This window comes from Diabrotica virgifera, chromosome 6 (assembly GCF_917563875.1).
Source record: "Diabrotica virgifera virgifera chromosome 6, PGI_DIABVI_V3a".
Taxonomy (NCBI): domain Eukaryota; kingdom Metazoa; phylum Arthropoda; class Insecta; order Coleoptera; family Chrysomelidae; genus Diabrotica; species Diabrotica virgifera.
Genome location: NC_065448.1, coordinates 133,802,220 through 133,820,692, shown reverse-complemented (window position 1 = coordinate 133,820,692; position 18,473 = coordinate 133,802,220). Strand labels below are relative to the sequence as shown.

At 31.4% G+C, this 18,473-nt stretch overlaps 1 protein-coding gene across 1 annotated transcript in view; it reads right to left on the bottom strand.

Moving 5' to 3' along the window:
• LOC114332084 (probable cationic amino acid transporter) overlaps positions 1–18,473 on the bottom strand; it is a 208,813-nt gene that overhangs the window by 86,020 nt on the left and 104,320 nt on the right. The window contains exon 4 of the mRNA XM_050652864.1: positions 13,869–14,006. Coding sequence (XP_050508821.1) covers positions 13,869–14,006 — 138 coding nt within the window. The remainder of the gene's footprint in view (positions 1–13,868; positions 14,007–18,473) is intronic.

Sequence of the window (18,473 nt, the reverse complement as noted above, 5' to 3'; positions counted from 1 at the left end):
TTTGGAATCTGGTCCGTTTAATAGATATCGTTAAAAAGCTTCATAATATTGTCTTTTTCTTCCTAACGTCCCCTATAAAGTCCCCTTGACGTTGGCGATTAACATGGCGAATCTGTCTCTATCTTGAGCTATTCTAAATAGTTGCTCTACTTTCTTTATGCCTGTCCACTCCCTGATATTCTTCAACTAAGAGGCATGTTTTCTACCAATTTCTCTGCGTCCTTCGATTTTACCCATCATAATAATTTGAAGAATATTATATCGGTCTTCCCTAACTACCTGTCCAAAATAAGCCATCTTTTTACATTTGATATTATCAAGCAGTTTCTAAGTATTTTTCGTTCAAAACGTCTGAGCTTTTCTTCGTTTGATTGGGTCATGGTCCACGTTTCGCATCCATATGTTAGTATAGGTCTGACGATGGATTTATAGGTTTTGATCGTGGAACTTCTTGTAAGATTTTTTGATTTTATAAGCTTATCCAGTGCGAATAGACAGCAATTTGCTGATTGGATTCTGTCTTTTATTTCTTCAGTAACATCGTTGTCACCTGTGATTATGGCCCCCAGATACTTAAAACGTTGTACTCTTTCGAAATTGAAGGTGTTGACCGTCACATTTTGTCCTATCCTGTCTCCTTGTGTCGTTCTATTTATACACATATATTTCGTCTTCTCTTCATTAATCCTCAGCCATACTTCGCTTGTTGCAGGATATAGGGAGGATACGCTGATCATAAACTCTGGTTTTCAAATATTGTTCTATTTGAGTGTTTTTCAAAATTCAACTAAGTTTTCCAAATCCTGTCCACGCTAACCTTATTCTTCTGATTTTTCGCAGATTGATTTTCTTTATTAACTTTCATTATATGTTCCAGGTAGATGTATTCGCTTACTGTACAGTTAATGTCTGAAAACGTCGTCCTGTCCCAGCGTGAATAGCATTGGTGAAATAACGTCTCTCTGGCGAACTCTGATTGATTGGTATAGTTTTGATTTTATCATGTATTTGTATTTAGATAAGAAAACCTAAGCTATTCCAAAGTTAAGTTCAATAACTTAGCTTTGTATATTTACAGGTATTGAGTACATCGGAAGGATCCATTAATTATTAGTTAATTTTAGCCATTATGATTATCAGTGACATGTTTTTGTTGTGGGTGACATAAATTTTCTTAATTTTCTTGTGGATTAAAGCTGTCGCTGAATTAGGTATTTAGGTTTGGTGCAAAGCGTATTGGTCCAGATCTCTTTCACCGTTATAATTTATTTACAACTTTATGTATATTTTGTATATTTCGGTATCCGACTTGGTTATGTCTGATCTTACAATTTAAAGGTGTAAAGAGACATAAATATACACCTTAAATGAAATAAATTATAATGGATTTTATGTGGATTGATAATTACTTATTTTAATCCTTTCAAAGAAACTATTAAATATTTTATATTACCGCATTTAGTTAGTCAATATTTACTACCATTATACGAACTGCAATTGGATCATAAAGCGAGACAGATTAAATTTTAGTTCATTAAATAGCAACTGCAGAAGATAGGACGTTTTAGAGACAGTTGGAATTAATTTATAGCTGTAATAATTACTGCTAGGTGGCAAAATGATATCTTTGAAATTTATTCGTTACCGTAATTTAATTAATAATAAAGGTACATTTACATTAAAAAAAATATATATTTCGTTCCAATTCGGGGGAATAAAATGGACAGAAATTAGAAAAATTCACCGAAAACAGTTAAACAAAAAATAATTCACCGAAAACATTTCACCAAAACACAGTTTACCGAAAGCACAATTTATATAAATAGATAAAATTTACCTAAGGTTTATTTAATTAGTCTTAATAAGTAAACAATTAATAAGTCTTAATAATAATAAAAATTTTTATATAAAATAGAATTTATTTTAAAATATCATTATCACAAATAACAGGAAACTAATGACACAATATACAGGGTGTCCCGAAAAGAATGGTCATAAATTATACCATTATACCACACATTCTGGGGTCAAAAATAGTTCGGTTGAACCTAAATGTGGTCATAAAAAAAGTTACAGCTCTTTGAAGTTACAAAATGAAAATCGATTTTTTTCAATATATCGAAAACTCTCAGAGATTTTTTATTGAAAACGGACATGTATCATTCCTATGGCAGGACCACCTTAAAACAAAATTATAGTGAAATTTGTCCACACCATAAAGAATTTATGGGGATTTTGTTCCCCTAAACCCCCCAAACTTTTGTGTACGTTCCAATTAATTCATTATTGTGGTACCATTAGTACAACAAAACGTTTTTAAAACTTTTTTGCCTCTTAGTATTTTTTCAATAAGCCAGTTTTTATCGAGATTCGGCTTCTTTTTTACTATATTTACATAAAAAATTTATGGGTGTTTTGTTCCTTTAAACGCCCCAAATGTTTGTGTACGTTCCAATTAAACTATTATTGTGGTACCATTAGTTAAACACATTGTTTTTAAAACTTTTTTGCCTCTAAGTCTTTTTTTGATAAGTCAACTTTTATCGAGATGTGGCTTCTTTTTCAAAATATACCAAAAAATTTAAGTTATAAATAAAGGGCCTAGCCGGGTAAGATGGTGAAAAGTGCCCCCAGCTCGATTTAAATTCCATATAGGCCACTTTTTAGCACATATAGAGGAACTCACTTTCTGAAATTTTTAGCCCCCTAGGTGGTCACGTGACCCCCCTAGAGCCTAATTAGGCATTTTGTGTTTTTATTTTTTATCTCAGCCGCATCAAGAGCTAGCCAAAAACTTTATTTAAAAAGGTTGTAAGTTTCAAAAAGATCTATACGAAAATTTTTTTTTTATTTTTTGGCGGGAAATTCGAATTTTTAGAACAATTTTAAACTTTTAAATAACTCTGAAAAAAAAAACTAAGACACTCGTTTTTACGAAAATCAATTATAATGTATATTTTGCACAATCTTTCACGCTGAATTTTTTCAGATTTTTAAAATTGGTGAAACGTACCTTTAAAAATAAAAAAACCGCGTTTTTTCGGTTTTTTTTTCGTTTTTTGATACAATTTTATACATACAATTTTATACATTGTATTTTTCAAGAAAGGTAACACTGTCACTAGAATAGGTAAAAACTGAAAAATAATTGGGGTTTGCTTACTAAAAATTTTTTGTAACGCCATCGATTTTCAAGATACAGGGCGTTGAAAAAAACAAGATTTTACACATTTTTTACGATTTTGCTGAAACTACTGGCAACATTGTAATAAAACTTGGCGGGATTTAAGAGGTAGTTATCGTGCATGTTTTGACATACAATTAAGGATTTGATATTCATCATTGGCGCGCATAGGGGTAATGGTCTGAACTTTTTAAAGAATAAAGATAGTACGCCACTGACATATTTCAAATTAACAATGGTTTTTGAATTTCTCGTTGAATTTGTGACAAAAAATGTATCTTCTTATTTTTTCATCCGACGCGCCATTTTTATTCAAAAAATAAAAGATCTTAACCCTTACAAAGTATTCGAACTTCTAGTACTTTCTACATCTACATAATAAACTCGTACATCCATTTATTATCAAAATTAATTCGAATACTTTGGAAGCGTTAAGATATTTTATTTTTTGCAGCAAAACGGCGCGTCGTATGAAAAAATGAGAAGATAGATTTTTTATTGAAAATTGAACGAGGAATTCAAAAATGATTGTTAATTTGAAATATGTCAGTGGCGTACTATCTTTTTTTCTTTGAAAAGTTCAGACCATTACCCCTATGCGCGCCAATGATGAATATCAAATACTTATTTGTATGTCAAAACATGCACAATAACTACCTCTTAAAACCCGCCAAGTTTTATTACAATGTTGCCAGTAGTTTCGGCAAAATCGTAAAAAATATGTAAAATTTTGTTTTCTTCAACGCCCTGTATCTTGAAAATGGATATCGTTACAAAAAATTTTTATTAAGCAAACCCCAATTATTTTTCAGTTTTTTACCTATTCTAGTGACGGTGTTAAATTTTTTGAAAAATATTAATAAAATTGTATCAAAAAACGAAAAGAAAACCGAAAAAATGCGGTTTTTTATTTTTAAAGGTACGTTTCACCAATTTTAAAAATCTGAAAAAATTAAGGGTGAAAGATTGTTCAAAAATACAAATTATAATTAATTTTCGTAAAAACGAGTGTCTTAGTTTTTTTTCAGAGGTATTTAAAAGTTTAAAATTGTTCTAAAAATTCGAATTTCCCGCCAAAAAAATAAAAAAAAATTTTTCATCTAGATCATTTTGAAACTTACAACTTTTTTAAATCAAGTTTTTAATCAATCTGAGAGAATAAATAAAAACATAAAAAGCCTAATTAGGCTCTAGGGGGTCACGTGACCACCTAGGGGGCTAAAAATTTCAGAAAGTGAGTTCCTCTATATGTGCTAAAAAGTGGCCCATATGGAATTTAAATTGGGTTGGGGGCACTTTTCACCATCTTACCCGGCTAGGCCCTTTTCAGATTATTAACAGGTGTCTATAATCATACTTAACCATATACAAATATGTGGTGGATTCGACAATTATTCAAAATATCTCGATAAACACTGGCTTATCAAAAAAGTACTAAGAGGCAAAAAAGTTTTAAAGATATTGTGTTTAACTAATGGTGCCACAATAATAATTTAATTGGAACGTACATAAAAGTTTGGGGGGTTTAAGGGAACAAAACCCCCATAAAATTTTTATGGGGTGCAAAAATTTCACTATAATTTTTTTTAAGATGTTGCTGCGATAAAAATTCCTCATGTCCATTTTCAATAAAAAACCTCTAGGAGTTTTCGATATATGAAAAAAAAAATCGATTTTCATTTTGTAACTTCAAAGGGCTGTAACTTTTTTTGTGTGCACTATTGTATATAGGTAAGTGAGGTTAAATCAACCTATTTTTGACCCCAGAATCTGTGGTATAATTTATGACCAATCTTTTCGGGACACCCTGTATAAACCGAAAAATGCCGGCATTAGACAAGGACAATGACAGCCTGGGCCCATGCCTATTTAATTTGATAATGAATGAAGTTATAGCTAGTGTCAACTCCAATACTTTCTATGAAAATAATATACTCTTCATTCGTAATGGTAAAGTTATAAGTTTTCGAGATCTTTGAAGTTAAAAATGAAACGACACGGTTATTTTGATTAATGTATTGTGTCGCTTCATTTTTAATTTCAAATATCTCGAAAACTAATCATTTTATCGTTGGGAATGAGGAGTATATTATTTACATAAAAATATTGCAAAATCAAAAAATTACACTAAAATAGCAATTTCGTCAGTGGCGTAGAATTTGGGAAGGGTCAACCAGCCACTATCCCCTGTCGTACGCCTCTGGTAGTAGCTAGAAACGTTTATTTATCTAAATTTTGTAGGGTGTACAGTACCTACACTTTCTGCCAAGTATGATAAGAATACGCCAAATAGTTTTAAAGTAGTAAGTGGGTACAAATAAGTTTTAAATTTTAATCATATGAATCATATCATAAATTAATCAAAATAACTGTACCGTTTCTTATTTAACTTCAGATCTCGAAAATTAATGACTTTAACGTTACCAATGAAGAGTATATTATTTAGGTAGGAAGTATTGAAGAATCTAAAAATGGCACGAAAATAGTAATTCTTCCAGTGGCGTAGAATTTGAGAAGGGTCAACCATTCACCATCCCCTGTCGTACGCCTCTGGTAGTAGCTGGAAACGTTTGTTTATAATAATTTAATAGGGTGTATAGTAGTCGCACTCACTTCCATGTATGAAAGGGATACGTTGAATAGTTTTAAAATGCTGAGCAAAAATAGTTATTAAATATTTAAATAAAACAACCTGTAACTCAGTAAGGAACCACATTTTATTTAAGTGTTTTAGGTTAAATCTTCGTATTTTGTGCTAAGGTTTCTCCAGTTACTATATGGACAATTATTAATGAAACACCCTGTATAATTGTTTGTTTTTTTTGTTTTCTTTGGTATTTTGCTAATGTTTAAGAGGCTTAATAAATTAAAAATAGGTATCATTGTTGTTTAATTTCACTCATATTCAAGGAGTAAACACAACCTTACGCTTGAAAGTGTGTCAGTGGAAACATTTTTTTTATGTCGGTCTCTGACACCGATGAGCTTTAATGTCCAGGTAATTGATGGTAATTTTTGTGATTGATGGTATACAGCAAGTTACGTGAAAATTATTTCTGTTCCTTGTGGATACATAATGGCCAACCGAACCATGACAATACTTTGCTACGCAGATTACGCTATGTTAATAGCCAAGAACGAAGATGACTTACAACGCTTACTACAAAAATTTAAAATAACCGCCGAAAACTACTAACAAAGAAAACCCAATCGATAATATTATCCAAGAACCCAATTAGATGTAAATTAGCAGAAGACGACCATATAATCCAACAGGTAATATATTGTAGATACCTGAGTGTCGAAATATCTAGCGACAGGCATCTGTGACAAGAAAAAAAAACAGAAGGCAACGAAAGCAGCGAGAATATTTTAGTGGAGTCACTGAAGGTGGATAGGAGCTATTACCTCCGATTTCGTTGAACCTGCATCGATTTGAATGAAAATTGGTGAGTGGTTAGAGGATATCTCAAGAAACAAAGGTGACATGGTGCCAACTTGCGCTTTTACCCTAGGGGTGGATGCCACCCCTTCTCGGAGGTGAAAATTATTTTATTAAAAATAACCCCATAATTCGATAGAGGGACAAATTTCAAACAAAATTTGTTATATAAAGTTATTAAAATAAATCAAAACTTTTTGAGTTATTAAAGATCAAAGATTTTAATTTTTCTTTAGAAAAATGCATGTTTTTAACCAATTTTTCATCAATAACTCAAAAAGTGTTTACAAAAAAGTTATTATTATCAAAATTGAAGCTAATGAAAAATGAAATAAACCCCTTACTACAAAAATCTTTTAATATTAACTAAAAGTGAGTTATAGGGAATTGAATGTATATTTTTTTCGGCGAGTAAAAAACTCTAAGTATTCAAGCTGAAATAACGGGAAATTAATGCATTTTATAACATAAACTGATTAAACATTTGTCAAAGTACTTAAAAATACCTAATAAATGAGCCCCCGAACATGTTGATAGAGTTCAAATTTATCTTTCACTTTTTCCTAAAAAAATTCGAAACGGTTCTTTTATTTTCATTATAACTTGCTTAATTTTGACGCTATTACCTTGTTCTGAAGCTCATTTAATAGGTATTCCGAAGTACTTTGGCAAATGTTTAGCAGGAATATTTTATACATTGCATCTTTTTTCCGTTATTTAAGCTTGAATACTTAGATTTGAGTACTCGTCGAAAAAAATACACTTTCAATTGCCAATAACTCACTTTGAACTAACATTAGTTTAGTTCTTTATATGATAAATATATTAAAATTTTTATTATCTTCAATTTCAGTAATAATAACTTTTTTGTAAAAGCTTATAATTTTTGATTTATACGTGAAAAACCGATTTTAAACATGCATTTTTTTACGAAAAAATAAAATCTTTGGTCTTTAATAACTCAAAAAGTGTTGATTTATTTTAATAACTTTATATAACAAATTTTGCTTATAATTTGTCCCTCTATCGACTTATGTTATTATTTTTAATAAAATAATTTTCACCCCCGAGAAGAGGTGACATCCACCCCCAGGGTAAAAGCGCAAGTTGGCATCATGTCACCTTTGTTCCTTGAGGTATCCTCTAATTACTCACCAATTTTCATGAAAATCGATGGAGGTTCAACGAAATCGGAGGTGAAAGCCTTCAGTGACTGCACTATTTGGTTTCCTGAGTGATTTAATCTGGCGGAATAAATATATGAGCACTGAAAGCAAAGTCCGCATTTATAAGACATGTGTTAGACCCGTACTGACCTACGTAGATGAGACAAGGGTGGAGAAAACAAAGACCAAACAAATAATGAGAAACACAGAGACGAAAACCCTAAGATCCATAAGAGGTATCACATTCAGAAATAGGATACGAAACGAAGACACATTGAGAGCGCTAGTCATTCAAGACTTAGTGATATGGATAAGAGCTTGACGACGCATAAGATCTCGTAGATCAGATGGATCCTGAACGTATGGACGAAAACGCAGAAGCCTAATACTAAGTGACCCATAGAAAGACCTAAAAAACGATGGTACGAGAGCTGGAGCTCCAGATCGCAGCAGACTGTAAGAGAAAAAACAGGACATTGTCCTATTAAAAGAAGAAGAAGAAGAAAATTCAAAATAATTATTTTAACAGGGAATGCAGTTTTCTTTGTACTGATGAAAAAAAACTTAAATTAGCAGGTAAGTGTTATAAATTAACTAAGCAATATTAGGTTATTTATTACAGGATCTAGATTTAATGACAAACAGTGGTTTAATAACCAACAGCAATATTCACTTGGAAAATGTGAAATATTGTTCAGAACTCCAAATATTATTTTTCAATTCAAAATGTTGTTGTTTTCAGAATATATCTGACTTTCTATGCGTAGGTATAACGAAATTAAAAAATGAAATTTGATTTTGTTTTTACTTTTTTGTTAACAATTGTTTTGTGTTTTTATGTTGCATTAACTATAAAATGTATTTACGTTACCGTATAGGTTAATTATAATTTATAGAACCGTTACGTTTGTTATTAAAATGTATACTTATTGTTGTTTTTAAAAATTTGTTACTATACAGTGCTCTTCAGATAAAACTATCCACCTTAAATAAATTCTGAACCACTGATTTTTAGAAAAAACGCAAAACATGTCAAATAATAATTGAAGGGGGAGACTCTCACTCCCGTATCATCCCTTAATTTATTTTAAATTACTACCCCCTTAGTTATTTCATATTTGGATTCTCCTTTTTGTACTAATTTCAAAAATGTATAACATTTGATGCTTAAAGTGATTAGTTGTAGTATGAGAAAAATAAATACAAATGCAAGAAAGCTGGATTGAATAAAAATGATCTTTTTAACAATTTTATATAACATTTAGAGTGAACATTTCACTACCAAAAATTTTAACAATAATTATTCAAAAATTTTAACAATAATAATTATTCAAGCTTTTAAAAATCATTTTGAATAATTATTGCTAAAATTTTTGGTAGTGAAATGTTCATTCTAAATGTTTGTATGATTGTATGTAATAAAATTGTTAAAAAAATAATCTTTTCAACCCAGTTTTCTTGCTTTTGTATTTATTTTTATCATAAACTAATCACTTTAAGTATAAAGTGTTACACATTTTTGAAATCAGTACAAAGAGGAGAATCCAAATCTAAAATAAAAAAAGGCAGCAGTAATTTAAAAAAAATTAAGGGATGATACGGGAAGTGAGAGGGTGACTTTCCCGTCAAGCTTAAATATGGCATAATGTCTCCCGTTTTAAGTATTATTTGACATGTTTTTGCGTTTTTTCTGAAAATCAGTGGTTCAAAAGTTATTTAAGGTGGATAGATTTATCTGAAGAGCACTGTATAAGTACATATGTAGCGAGTAGCATGGAGGAACTGAGTTGTTTAATGAGTAAGATATGAAAAAATAAGTGCACAATATGGACTCAAAATCACAAAAACCAAATTGATATTAGTAAGCAAAACCCAACAATGACCAAGAAAACTGATATTAAACAATCAAAGAATTGAACACGTGGATTCGTACATCTACTTAAGAACAAGAGTTGATTCAAGTTGGAATCAAGCGAAAGAAATACGTCTAAAAATAGAAAAAGTAAGAGAGAGAGAGAGAGAGAGAGAGAGAGAGAGAGAGAGAGAGAGAGAGAGAGAGAGAGAGAGAGAGAGAGAGGTCGGAATAATTATAAAGAAGAGAAAATTAGAATACTTGGGTCACGTCATGAATAAATATAGATTACTTCAGCTGATGATCCAAGGGGAAATAGATAGCAGAAGGGGTCCAGGGAGGAGGAGAAAGTCGTTGCTCCAAAACTTGCGGCAATGATTCGAATTGTTAACTACCGAACTATTCAGATCTGTCGTAAACAAAGTCAGAATAGCCATGTTAATTGCCATGGTTCAGAATGGACAAGGTACATGAATAAGAAGAAGAAGTACATATTATGTATATTATATATGTATCGCCAGAGTACAATTCGTTAAATCCTCTGTATATGAATATCGGTATCAATAGTATCTTACATGTTTCGGTATGCCCTACCTATTCAGAGATCTGGGTAGAATTTCTTCTTCTTATGGTGCCTATCCGTTACGAATGTTGGACACTAACATGGCTATTCTGACTTTGTTGACTGCTGCCCTGAAAAGTCCGGTAGTGGTTAAGTTAAACCATTTTCGCAGGTTATGCAGCCAGGATATTCTTCTTCGTCCTGGACCTCTTTTCCCACGCACTTTACCTTGAAGTATGGTCCGAAGTAGGTCATATCGTTGTCCATTGCGAATTATATGGCCCAGGTACTCCAGTTTGCGAGGTTTTATGGTTACGACTAGTTCGCGCTCTTTACCCATTCTATGTAGAACTTCTTCGTTGGTAACTCTGTCTATCCAGGAAATCCTCAACATGCGTCTATAGCACCACATCTCAAATGCTTCGAGTCTCTTCAGTGATGCTTCAGTTAAGGTCCATGACTCCACGCCATATAAAAGAACGGAGAATACGTAGCATTTTAGTAAACGAACTTTTATTTCCAATTTTATATCGTGGCTGTTAAAGATTTTTTTCATTTTGACGAAAGCTGATCTTGCCTTCTCGATCCTTATCTTAATTTCCGTCGATTGGTTCATTTGGTTCATTTAAGTTTGCACCCAAATAACAAAAGTTGGTGATCTGGGTAGAATACGAATTCATAAACAAAAATTAAAAGCACATGAATATGTATTGAAACTTCACATTTTAAGTGGAACAAAAGAGCTACTGTAATAGCCATTAACTAAAACATGACTCGGATAGACTCGGTATCTATCTTCTGTGCTGTATGCAATGTTCCGCAACACTCCACGTCAACCACACATCACACACATACAATGAGGTATTTTCTTCTATCTTGGAAATTCTCGATGAAGAATTTATACGACAAAGCAACATTTGCTGCGTCAGTAAAAAATGCATATGCCGATGATCATAACGGGGCAATTCATAATTTTGTTCAAGCAATGTTGCTTTAGTTCAGATTATTTGACACAGTAGTTATAGTCCAGGATGACGTAATTAGCTATCCTACAGAGCCGTTGATTTCATTGGAATTGCATGGACTTCCACCTCACAATTTACAATCATTAAAAGTAGGGTCAATTGTCATTATGCTATTAATCAACCTCGACTTTATATTCGAACGAGACTCAGTGTGAAAAAGTTAATGAATGATGCCATTGAGGCAACGATCATTAAGGTAAAGGCGAGGATGTATTGATTCCGTATATACCGACGATTCCAACTGATATACCATTTGATTAAGCGTTTATAATTTGTCGTGTCATTGGCTTTTGCAGAGTTGCAACCGGATGTACTGTTTTAAAGTCGCCGAAATAGTACAAGTGATATATTATTCGACGCGTCTCAACAACACGAAAAATATACTTCTGGTTTTTATATCATCTCCGTTTAAAATTGTAACCGGAAGTTAAGCAAAAATTACTTTAAATTAATGAAATCGTATTTAAATAGGCATGGATAAATAGAGATGGATTTTTGGAGAAGGTTAGCAAGAAGATGTAGACTAGAACACATAAGAAGCGGCGACATTAGACAACAAATGGAAATAGAAAGAACACTCATAGATGACATCGAAAGACAACAGCTAGTTTGATACGGACACGTAAGACGAATGGACGAAAGCAGAATCCCCAAAAAAGTGTTAGAATGGACCCGCACAGAAAAACGAAAACGAGGAAGACCAGCAACTACATGGATAAAGGGCATCTCCAAGGCGATGTCAGAAAGAAATCTAAGAGAGGAAGACTGCCACAATAGAAAGGAGTGGCGATTAGGAACAGAAAGGCGTAGAACGCTATAAAACCGATATAATATATAGTATATAACTGTACCTTAGAGGTAAACAGTCGTATATCCACAATGTATACATTTGCAAGAAAGCGAAAAACATACAGACTAGTCAATAAACTATAAAATAAAAATTATTTCCATTACGTCGAATTCAACATTATTGGTATATGTAAATGCAAATCTACGAGTATTACTGGGTATTAGTATTGTTAAGAAATTATTTACCTGATGTATAATAATGGGAGTTACGACTTTTTACCTCTATGTCTTTAAACAGGTAATATGCAAAATAAAAATCGTAAGTGATTACAAAAATAGTATATTCCGTATTTAAAAATGCAAAAACCAAATCACAATGTTTGGAACAAAAAAGAACTCTTGTTTTTCATTATCCCGTTTTAACACCCTCAAAATACGATTTAATATAAAAATGGAGCTACGATTGTTTACCACTACCGCATCCGAAAGCATTCTATCTAATATACGCACGTATTTATGGAGTTGCTATGGATATACTACTGTTTACCTCAACTGACTAATGGAGTTGCTATTGTTTTTAAACGCCTTATCTAGGCAACTAATAACGCTGGATGTACGATTTTTTGCCACAATATGCTATGAGAATCTGACAACAAGAGCGTGGTATTAACTCCATTTCGGCAAAAAGTGGAGTTACGACTGTTTACCTCCAAGGTACCGATAAATAGACGCAAAGTTACATGAAGAGTTCAAATATAGTCTTCCAGTTCTACTTTTGGTCACGTTGGGTGAGAATCTAAGACTCGGAGACCAAATTGCTTATTAAAGTTTTTATATAAAAATAGAAATTAACAATAAAAGCAAAAATAGAATACAAGGAAAACAAACATAATTGTTGGTTACCTTCAAATAAAAATGTCACCAATGTTCAACTTAATTTAAAAATTTCTTTGTAGTTTTCTTTAGGTTTTATTTTTTAGGATCTTAGTATATGTATGTACCTAATACTATATTATAATATTTGATATAGTTTATATCAAGAACATTCATTTATATTATTAATAAAATAAAGATAACAAATAAGGAAAAATAGAAACTAAATATGTTTCCCGTTATACAAAAATACGTATAGTCTTGCCAGATTACAGGAAAATAGACCATTTTTGACAAAAGTTATTTACCAGAAATTTTTTTTGCTGGAATAGAATCTTATGATTGTATATTAATAATATAGGTATGTAAACTCCGCAGATAATGTGTTATGATTTTTTCAATTATTACTCTGTAACTCCGAAGATTTTAACTTTACACCAAAAACAACCAAATAAAAATCCACTGTAATTTAATTCTTCATATAGATATTAATTTGCCGATTTGCTTCGACGAAAATGTTCCTCAGAAAATCCAGGATTTCCCAAAAAAATCTTTTATTTTCACTAAAATCTTAGGTAAGTAATTATATTATTTATCGATAATTAAATAACTTGGTGGCTTAAAAGCTTTTTGCATAGATTATATTTCCAGAAGCCCGTGGAAATTAAACGAATCAAAACTATCACCGAAATTAAATTACGATGCATTTTTATTCGAGTATTTTTGGTGCAAAGTTAAAATCTTCGGAGTTACAGAGCAATAAATGAAAAAACACTATTTCAGGGCGCTAATTTGTTTATAAAAAAATAGCACACTATCTGCTGATTTTGCATGCCTATATGATGATAAGTTTCGATTCCAGAAATAAAATTGCTGGTAAATAACTCTTCCTTGTTTTTTCTCTAATTTGCCTAGAGTACTATGTTATAAAATAAAATTAATATTAGGACTAAAATCAATAATACAACTTCTTACCTTTCTAAAAGTGTGTATTTTAAAACTTTCGCACCATTTTCGGAATTTTATCACAGTATGGAGGCTTCCAGTAATTGTAAAAAATATAAAAGTAGATATTAACGTTATTAATATCAGTACGGATATAGTCGGAGATTTCTGAAACAAAATATTAAGAAGTTTTTTTACGAAATAATTCCAATACTTTTAATATATTGGAGAGTTCATGAAAGCGAACACTTACATGCTTCTTTTCATGATCATTTTTCAGTGCGTCACTAATGGTAAAAAAAATATAAGTCCGTAATAATATAACATTTATAACATTTATTCTAACATGACATTTTAGTTAAATCTGACAGTTGTCACATTTCATTTGCAATTTGGCATAAAAACAAATCAATTTTGTTTATTGCATTTATAAAATGGAATTTTCTTTGATTTGTGTAGTCATATAAATTGTACAGATTATATTCGTAAATATATTATATAATTCGTAAATAATTTTTTTCAATTATAGCGCCATCTATCGACAACTCGACTAAATGTTATAAATGTCTGTATTCACAGACGTGCCTTTTTTTTGCGTCACATAAAATTTAATGCGTTAGAAAAAAATCGAAAAACTGTGACGCACTGAAAGATGTCTATGAGAAAAAGAATAATAACGAAAAATATTGATTACATTTAACAATAACCTATAATTATTATTATATCTAATGAAAAGTTCCAATAATATATTTTAGACCTGGATCCCGCGTAAAAAAAAGTAGAATAAATGTTATAAATGTTTATTCACAGACGTGCCTTTTTTGCGTCACATAAAATTTAATGCGTTAGAAAAAAATCGAAAAACTGTGACGCACTGAAAGATGTCTATGAGAAAAATAATAATAACGAAAAATATTGATTACATTCAACAATAACCTATAATTATTATTATATCTAATGAAAAGTTCCAATAATATATGCTAGACCTGGATCCCGCGTAAAAAAGTTGATTAATAGCAAGCTGAAAATTTGTTAATAGCTTAACGTTGTCTAGTCGGACAAACTTTGATGTCTGGGAACACTGGAACAGGTTAAAAATTTGGAACGCCAGGCTACGTAATCGTTCCATATATTTTGTCGAACAGAACATCCAATTGATTTGTTACCATTTCATTAAACTCTCATGCAAAAATTATACTGGTGTTTATCACCAACTAGGCATTTTAATGAGTGGAACACGAAGAACATGTCAAATGACAGGAATCGTGTTTGTTAGTAATAGCAGTCTGATTTTTGCATGAGAGTTTAATGAAAGGGTAACAAATTTGGATATTCTGTCCGACAAAATACATGGAACGTTTTCGTAATCTGACGTCCCAAATTTGTAAACTGTTCCACAACTAAAACTTCCCCTGTTCCAGTGTTTCTGTACATCAAAGTTTGTCCGACAAGACACCTTTAAGCTATTATCAAATTTTCAGCTTGTTATTAATCAACTTTTTTTTGGTACTTGGAATCCAGGTCTAATTGGCCAATCATTTAAAACTGACTTACATTAAAAAAAATGAAAAAATTCTTTGTAAAAGGTATAAAATTTTTTATTAAAAATCCCTTTAAGTGCTACATCACAACAAAACGTTTTCGATTTTATAAAAAATCATCATCAGTGTTAGACAGATTGGATGCCAGCTGAGCCACAAAAGAAATATTCGGGTAAAAACCCTTTAAATATAATATGGATGCATTCAAGGTGCATACTTAAATAAAATGATGCCTTAGGATGGATACATGGCAACAAGAATAATGCCCTTAGGTAAGGTATTGAATTTCCCAACAGGTGGGATGGAAATTGAGTTGTTTACATTCCAATCACTTAATGGCAACTGGATTGATGGTATAGAGCCAACTACAGGAAAAATTTTTCTTTTCCTTGTGGATTTTAACTTGCATTAATTTTTGACATCTGAAGCCTTCATTTGTAAACATATAAAAAATTTTCAAAATTAAATTTTTATCATTTTTGGTACTTAATTCTAGCTTAAGATGACAGTATATTGATGTCAAATACTAAAAAGGACAAGATGTCATTAAAGTTTTTTACTTAGAGATAGGTTATGTCTTCTACTATATGTATAAAAACTATCTTATACTCTATAGTACCTACCTATGTCTTTTTGCTCATCTCCACATTTTTCTAATAAAACAGATCAGTTAGAAATATTGCTTACCTACTTCCCTTTCTCTTTTGAAAGCCAAACTGTCACCTATATATACACACATCGAAAAAGTCTAGGGATATTTTTAAAAAGAGACTTAATTTCTTCTTTAATTTGTTTTAAACAAATAATAATCGATTTGTAGTGTTTACTAGTAAGTACAATATACAATAAAATTTGTTGAAATGTCAAAAATAACGAGAATGCCTTTCAGAAATGTCAAAAATATTGAGTTGTACAATTAGAAGAGAAATAGGTCACCACAAAATACGGTCGTACTAATAAAAAAAAAAAAAACAAAATGAACTACAAAGTATCGCATCCACCCTGGTTTATTAAGGCTCTACGTCTGCCGTTCATAGACAAGAAATGATATTGCCAATACTCTGTTGTGGTAGGTTTGCCCATTCTTCTCTCAGATGATCTCGGAAACGAAACGGTGTGTATATGTTACCCATATGTAGAGTAATTCTTCGTTGAAGCATGTTTCATACATGCTCGATGGGATTCAGGTCGGGGGATTGTGCTGGCCAACATAACACATCAATACTTTCGTTGGTAAGTCAGGATGTCACTATGTGCTATGAATGAACGGGCATTATTATGCATTCGATGGAAGTTCTGACCAATCGCAGCATCAAACGGATGAAAGATAGGTTGTAAAATGGTGTCGAGGTACTGCTAAACTGTAAGGAAGTGATTTGAAAAAACGAGTTCCGTTTTATTTCACTCCATACCAGTACTGCACCACCTCTGTATGTGATCCATATTCCAGATTCTGATATTTCAGATCGTTTCCACATTCTTACTCGAAGAGAATCTGGCTGAAATACAAATTTAGATTCGCCGGAGAATAAAACTGTAGCCCAAACCTCTGTATACCAGTTTGAATATTCATGACACCACTCTAATCTTACAGCGCTATTGACTCTGAAGATTGTGGATATTGGCTTCATGGGAACGATTTCCTACTGTATCGCAGCTATCGCAACTAAGCTTATCGCTAATCAATTCTGGTGCTGTAATTGTTGGTTGTCTTCTAGCTGTTAATACTAAAAATCGGTCTTGAACTGCAGCTGTAGCGCGTGCACGTCTTAGATGACGTTAGGCTGGATTTCTAATGTCACTAAAAAGCCGCCATAATTGACTTGTAACACTTTGGGAAACTCACATGCCCTCAACTACATTATATTGCCGCATGCCACACTGAAAAGGCCTACAGCCCTATTTATCTCAAACAAAGTTAACGTAAGTCTTTTCGTGACAAAAAATAATATTTTTTTTCTCTGATTCTAGCCTTGGTTTAGAACTAGAACCTTTAGCCACGTAATTGTATAAATAATATTTTCGATGCAATAGGTAAAGAAGAGTTTTATGACATAAACAAAATCGAAAATATTAGAAAATTTACTGCAGTGTAAAATATAGAGTTTTTCTTCTCCTGCCTTCAAATATTCGTTTAACTTTTGGTGTAATGATTTATTTACAAAAATATACAGGATGGGCCACTGTATAATTTCAGTTGATATTAAATTCTCACGTGAATTTATTTTTATTAATTTCATTATTTTATAAAAATATCCCTAAACTTCTCATATGTGTGTATCTCAATAGTGAAGCTCATAGAGATGAACAGTGAACTAAAATTATCCATCTTATAAAATTCTGCAAAGTATATCTAACTATATATATTCAGCAATCTCAAGTATTGCTGGAGATATACCTACTGGTACAAAAAGTAGGTGCCTAATTTAAATTTCGTACTTAAAAAAATTCTGATCATTGAGAAATATTGTATTTACTTAATGATTAATAATGGCACTGAATGTATTTTAATCAATTAATATACAGTCTAAAATAGGTACTCTAAAGTCTCATATTGTAGTTCGTCTCAAATATTTTCTCAACCATAAAACTGAAATCACTAAATTTTTGGACAACTGATCAAAAATAGAGTTTATAGTTTTTATTAAGTTTTAATGAGGCAATTCAAATTGCAGCTGTTGTTATTTTTAAAACTAATTTAACGGGATCATATTGTGATTGGTAATATCCCATTTATAGGTTGGATCAATCAAATTACCTTCAACAACACATACTAACATATTCAATTATCTGTTTCAGCCTAAATAAATCAACATATTAATTTCAATTATTGTTACTATGTATGTATGCAGTGCTCTTCAGATAAAACTATCTGTAGACCAAGGCGCATCTGTAAAAATATTAGTACATTTGGACGTTGAGAGGTGACAAAATTTTTTTTGCAGAAATTGCTTGAAAATAACTCAAATAATAATATTTGAATTATCCTCCCTCTCAAAAAGGTCCGGAACATTGTTTAAATAATCAAAATGTCAAAAAATGAAGGAAAAATTCGATTTTTTTCTTCGTTTTTTATTATAACTTTAAAGTATTT